The 6,910-nt window shown below is 36.2% G+C and overlaps 1 protein-coding gene across 1 annotated transcript; it reads right to left on the bottom strand.

Moving 5' to 3' along the window:
• Nucleotides 1-486: 486 nt before the first annotated feature.
• On the bottom strand, nucleotides 487-5,212 carry LOC147851178 (uncharacterized). The gene is made up of 4 exons (XM_087335568.1): nucleotides 1,905-5,212; nucleotides 1,405-1,778; nucleotides 1,268-1,326; nucleotides 487-1,184 (listed from the first exon to the last, which is right to left on the bottom strand). Exons 1-4 carry the CDS (start codon nucleotides 5,136-5,138, stop codon nucleotides 487-489), a joined length of 4,365 nt encoding a protein of 1,454 aa, XP_087191694.1. The 5' UTR covers nucleotides 5,139-5,212.
• Nucleotides 5,213-6,910: the final 1,698 nt, after the last annotated feature.

Below are 6,910 nucleotides of genomic sequence, written 5' to 3'. Positions count from 1 at the left end.
TGCTTCTGATAGCAGAGCCCACTTCCATATTATGCAGATTATCATTATCTTCTATTTGGCCAGGTGCTATAGATGATAACTTCTCCCGTAGTGCACTGTTTGACCTAACTACTATCCTTCTAGTTGGTGTTTTCTGTGTCTCTTCTGACACAAGCACTGACATTAACTTTTCAAATCCTTCTATTCCACCATCAACCAACATTTTTAGAGTGAAAGGAGGTGATTCACTGATCGTCATCGCAGCTCCAATGTCAGAAATTGCATTACTGGTCAATTCAGCAGCCTTAGAAAGTGACTCAAAATGGTCCACTTTACCTTCCGGAACAAGGGTATTTTCAATGTTTTCCTTACAATGATTCTCTGTCACCATCAAAAGAGTGTGTTCCTTATTGTCTTGTTTAATGAGCCTCAAAGCATTCTCCCTCATTACATTTGCATATAAGGCCGCTTCATATGCCGCTTTTGCAGTTGCAGCCGCAGCTTTAGCTATAGTCGCAGATTCAACTGCAGTTCTGCATCTTTATTAAGGTTAGAAACACTTTGTGATATCAGCTCACACCACATCAATTCACTATCCCTAGTGGCATGATCTGCTAGCAAAGAAGATTGCTCAGCATTTTGTTTTGCTAGATCCAACTCACAACTCGAATTCTCTCTTTTTTCCATCATCCCTCTATTACCACCAGCATCGGCAATGGTTCCACTACTTAGCATACTCTTATCACCATGAAAAGCTACAATTGACTTCTCCGGAAAGGTCTCTGGTACATTAGGGAGATATAATGGAGTGATGGATACAAAAGAATTTATATCTGGCCCTGAACTGCAAACACTGACATTGCTATGGCTAGCATTAACAACAACCTCGACATTTGTTTTGGGGGATACAGACTCAATTCTCTTCCGTTTGTGTGGTCTAGACTCGGTATTTATCTCCATTTTCTTTGGTGCTACCAGTAATTTAGCTGCATGGATTTTCCTTTTTGCACTAGGAGATCCAGAGCAGGACAATGAAGATTCTTTGGAGTTTTTGGGAGATGAAGACACAACTGCATTTGATTTATGTGAGATGCTTGATGAATTGAACAAGGGTTTAGAACAGATCCGTTTGGCAGATTCCAGCCATGATTTCTCCCAAAGAACTCGCTCATATCCTTCCAAATCTCCCTCTCCTTGCTTAAGAACTGCAGGGAATAAGAAGAGAAACTCAACCTAACAAGAATATAGTATATAAATGTAATTAAAAATCAAAATTAATGTTGCATACCTCCAGAAGGATCAGAAAATGCAGCAATCATTTGTGCTTCTTCTGGTACAGTTCCCTGACTACATTCTCGTTAAATAGAACTAGTCAAATTTTCATGATCTAATGGAAAAAATGCAAAAGAAAGGATCTGATCTTACATTAGAGCACCATAAACCATAATTTGAGCACGCAATTGTACTTGTTGTTGCTCATTGAAAGGTTTCATGGTCAAAGATTCAGGAGACTTGTCGTGATGTCCACTTACTGGAGAAGGATGCTGTTGTTGTACATCATTTGTTACGAATGAATTGAATACAGCAGAAACTCCATCATGGAGTTCATGTGAAGCGCTTAATCTTTCTTCCACTAATTCAATAGATTTTTTCTCGCTTGATGTTTTTGAAGGGCTTTCTTTACAATCATTTTGTATTATTTCATCAGATGTCATTCTAAATGAGTGATATTCAAATTTCAATTCAGTCTGCTTGATCTCTTCCACTTTTGGCATTGAGGTATTTGTCATGGAAATAACCTGCCACATCAAATACAATTTTTATTCATAGACTACTGAGTCAGATGGCATGCTTACATTATGAAAATTATAAGGAAGACCAAATTTTAATCTGTTGTGTACAAACATGATGAAAGTCTGATTTACCTCAGCAGTAGAATTAGATTCATCACTAGCAAGAAGCTCAATAGTAGCTTCCTTAATTTTGGCAGACTGCTCAGTGGTTCTTTTAGTTTGCATCCCTGAAAATACATCTTTGTCTTCTATACTTTCACCCTTATTAGAAAATTCATCAACATCAACAAATTCTAATCTTGAAGTGCCTTGTTTCTGAAGATTATAATGATGCTTGATATTACTAGTGAAAACATTAAGCTCGTTTTTTCCGTCTACAATAGGACCTGAATGTTGGATCACATCTTTGTCACAAACATCTTCCACAGAATCTGGAGATTCATTAGCTTTACTTTTTCTATCTTTCAGTTTTGAACTGCCTTCATGCACTTGTTCCTCACTAAATTCTTCAACTTCTTCCAAGTTATTGACTGCAGGTATAGATTTTGCAGCATCTTTAAATGATCTCTCTTCAATCAAAATGGAATAGTGATTTGTACCATTAACATAAACATCTCGGATAGTATCTGGAATTTCATGAGTTTTGTTTTCTGTATCTGCCACTTCTGAACCGTCATCAACATGATCTTGATCATGTACCTTGGTGTCTAATAAGCCATAGTTAGATCCACAAACATGAGAAGGTGGGCTATTGGATGAGAAAGATGTTTCAACCAGTACATTTATAGAGCTCTTTGGAGATGAAATTATGTTTTTATCCGGCAGAACAACTTCATCTACAGATTGCCCATTTGTTTCAACTTCAGATTTATCCTGTCCACAAGAATCTATAAGCAATTGGACTTTGATGGTCGGCATAATATCAGCTTCCAAACTGCAATCACATTCAGCAGAAGATACAAACATCCGTTCTTTATCCACACTCAGAATTCTATCAGTGGAGTATAGTGCAGAAATCTGCTTCTTATGAATACTTTCCATTGTTTCAACATATTGTACTGGGGAAATTAGTTTCTGAACGACATTTGGAATCATTTCATCACAAATTCGTGTGGAAATTTGCATTTCATTATCGCTTTCCATTGTTTCAAAGCAGCTTACATGAGAAATCTGTTTTCCAACTTTTTCTGGAATACTATCTTCTGTAAAAACACAAACTTTTTGGTTCCTTTGCTCTCTGCATATATCAACAGCATCAATCATGGGTGATATTGCTTCATCACCCTCAATATTTCTTTGCTTGTTCAAATCAGGTGAAACAGCTTGAATACCCTTTTCTTTGCATGACAATCTTAAGTGGTCTTCTGCCTCGAATTCATAAGCAAGGCACACTATTTTTGACATACATTTCTTGTCAAAATCATCACCATGGGACTCCACTGAATTCGTTTTCTCATCCCCAGTGATAACATGAACTATCTCTCTGAGATTATTTGCCAAATCATTATCTCCTTCATTTGCTAACAGTCCTATGACACCTGGGGTAGCTTGTAACTGTTCATCATTACATTTCTTGTCAAAATCATTGGCATGTGACTCTGCTGAATTTGTTTTCTCATCCTCTGTGATTACGTGAACTTTCTCTCTGACATTATTTGCCAAAACATTCTCTCCTTCATTTGCTAACAGTCCTATGACAGATGGAGTATCTTGTAATTGTTCATCGTTGTCAGTTTGCACCAATGAAGATGATTTATCCTTATTTCCAGCGTTTATTGAATCATCTAAAACATTAGAATTCACTTGTCTGTAGCTTTTACTTTCTTGTTTGGTTAATACATTGCCATGATTGGGAACTTCCAGTTCCTCTGGAATATTCACTCTATCATCATCATCATCTGAAAGGTTCCCTCGATTGCCAAAAGAAAGCTTAGAACCTCTTTCTTCTGCAGTCAAGTCAATCGCTTTCTTAAAAAATCCTGAAGATTCCGAGATTGAGTTCACCTTTGAAGGTTGTCTATCGAGGCTTTCACTACTCTCTTTATATTTATGAGTTAGATCATCTAACAGATTAGAGTTTGATTCTACAAAGCCTACCTTTTCTTTATTAACGTCCGCATTGTGATTGATGGGAGTTTTGAGTTTCTCAATAATACTACTATCAATACAGTCATCAAATTCTACTTGACCGTTAAGAGAACGCAGAGAACCACTTCTACCTCCATTCATGTCAATTTTTGAAGCTAAACACTCTTCTGCATTGAGGATTTCACAATCTTCATCTTCATGATTTGATGAATCATTAACAAGAGAAGACTTTGATTCTAAAAAACCCATTTTTTCTTTACTAGGATATGCATTGCAGTTAATGGGAGTCTTGAGTTCCACAAGAACTTGTCTACGAGTATCCATCCACGCATTTGGTTTTTCTTGATTGTTATAAGAAAGAATAGGACCACTTCTAGCTCTATTCAAGTCAACCTCGAAACACTCTTCTGAAGAGAGGCTTTCACTATCTTTATTTTTATGATTTGTTGAATAGTCTACATGCAGAGAAGTTGATCCTACAAAACCTAGTTTTTCTTTACTAGCATACACATTGCCATCAATTGGAGTTTCGTGTTCCACTTGAACTGGACTACCATTATCCACCCAATCATTTGGTTCTTCTTGATTGTTAAGGGAAAGCAGAGGACCATTTCGAGCTTTATTCAAGTCAACCATAGAGTCTAAACCCTCTTCTACATAGAGGCTTCCATTATCTTCCTGTTTATAAGCTGTCGTATCATTTACGATAGGACAGTTTGATTCTACAAAACCTTCATTTTCTTTACTAATGGAAGCACTACAATTTATGGGAGTTTCAATTTCCACAGGAGCTTTACAATTATCTACCCAAGTATTTGTTGGTTCCTGTTGTTCATTGAAAGAAAGCAAGCATCTAGGTTCAATTTTATTATCATCTTTGACTTCAAATGCATCTGTGATCATAGTGACACTATCATGGGGATCTACGAATAACTCACTATGCATCTCACAAGAATACAACCATCCTTCAAAATTGCCAAAGGATTTCATTGCATCCTGATTTTCTTTGACTAAAACCTCATGTGAAGTGCTGAATCCACCTTGATTTTGCGGCATGAATTCCCAATGAATCTCTCTAGAACCATGAGTATCATGGAGTACCTCTGCATCAACATGATTTCCCAAACCAAACCTCAATTGAGCTTCCACAGGTTCTTCCACTCCAAATTGGCAATGGGAATGTTCACAAACTCCTTCCACAGTAGAGATTTGATCTTCCCTATATTCTAAAGGACCATCTTTCTGCTGCATATACATGTACTTGTGATTTGGGTCCATAAATTTCTATCATAAGCTCATCCTAAATAAAGAAACAGTCAACAAAAGACTGAGCTTTCACAAGCTCTTCCACTCCGAAGTCCAGAATCTCCTTCCACAGGAAGGACTTGATCTTCACTATAGCCTAAAGGATAATTTTTCTGCTGCACATGAATGTAATTATCATTCAGGTCCATATAATTCTCCCATAAGATCATCCTAGAAAAAGAAACAATCAACAGAAAACCAGTTTTTATATCATCAGACACAAGAAACGAACATCAAAGCATGTCAACCAAACCAACCATGGAGCTGGAAATGAAAAAGGTTCCTAGCAGCAGGAAAGGAAAATACAAAATGCATCCACCCTCAAATGCAAAAAGTTAATTCTTTTCAACAAGAAAGGGCTTTATGTCCAAAAAAAGGGAAAAAATTTCAATGTTTTTTGAACCATTAAAATAATCTTGTGGAAATTACCAAAAATGTTTATTTCCCCGATTATCACTATCTCCAAAAGAAACAACTGCTAAGGTGCAAAATTTCTGCAAATACATTGAGGCTTCTCCAGGCCTTAATAATATGACACTAGACGCATTTCAATACTTTTACTTCAAGATCATTACAATGATCTGTTAATTAGCCCTTCTCTCCTAAAAATGATTTTAAACAGCCATGTTCATGATCGTGACAAGGGAATATGGGCAAGTTTGATGTAATAGCAAAAAGAAGAAATTACAAGCAGAGAAGGACCACAATTACAAGGGACAAAGATATAGATAAGTTTCATAAAATGCATAATACTACGAAAAACAAATGCTAAGATTTCACTTTCTACATGATCAATAAAAAAATTTATGATTTTCAATAAAAAAGAAGATGTGCGTGTGTACCTTTCACCATTGAGTTGGAAGCAGCAAAGGTAATCTATCCCCTGAACAGAAGACCAGACCAATATACAAGGTCAATGTTGCGTCCAGTTAAAATTGACACCTGAGAAAAACACAAAGCCTTGTCTATATACGTACTTTTACCATGACAGAATTCACACATGATCAATTTATATACATTGTATTGATTACGATCGATCGATATAGTATCATCTCATAAAAGACATGAAATAAAACACTAAACGCATTGTCTTTATACCTTGTTAAAATGGGCGGTCCATATACACTGTATTGATCAGCATAACAGATCAAAATAGTGACATCAAAAAGACAGAAGGAAAAAAGAAATCCAAAACTTCACCAAGAATACATTTTTGCAATGAAAGGATATATATTATCAATCCACAATACCATTTATCGATATATATGAGCACTACAGCCTTTTCATGTCAAATAACTTTATTTCCTGATGAGAAGGCAAAAAGACAATAACCACAATACCAGTACGTGTGTCTTTACACGTGTTTATGATGAAAGCGGATATATGGTCCGTACACACTATATTGATCAATATAAATAATTAACGATACGTCACAATGTCAATACGACATGAACAAAATGAACACAGAGCTTTGCATTTATACATTATAACGGATGAAATACTACGTTCATGATCCTGGTTGTAAAAACGAAGCTTTGCATACCTTTTTACTGTGATTTAGAAGTAGTCAAGAAAATCTGTTAAAATCTGCTCGCTTCCTGAATAAAACGTGTATTGATTTCATTGAAAAGCTCTGCATATCCCTTGGAGGAAAAGGACTCGAAATGAGACCAGAACAAGGGTTCCACGAGCGATGCGTTTGAATCAATGGAGAAAATAAATGGAAGTACAAAAAACAAGAAAGG

Source organism: Azolla caroliniana, unplaced genomic scaffold, assembly GCF_043228905.1.
Source record: "Azolla caroliniana isolate FFs.n. ecotype wild unplaced genomic scaffold, voAzoCaro1.0.p SCAF_20, whole genome shotgun sequence".
NCBI classification, from domain to species: Eukaryota; Viridiplantae; Streptophyta; class Polypodiopsida; order Salviniales; family Salviniaceae; genus Azolla; species Azolla caroliniana.
This window is presented reverse-complemented; position numbering and strand designations above follow the sequence as displayed.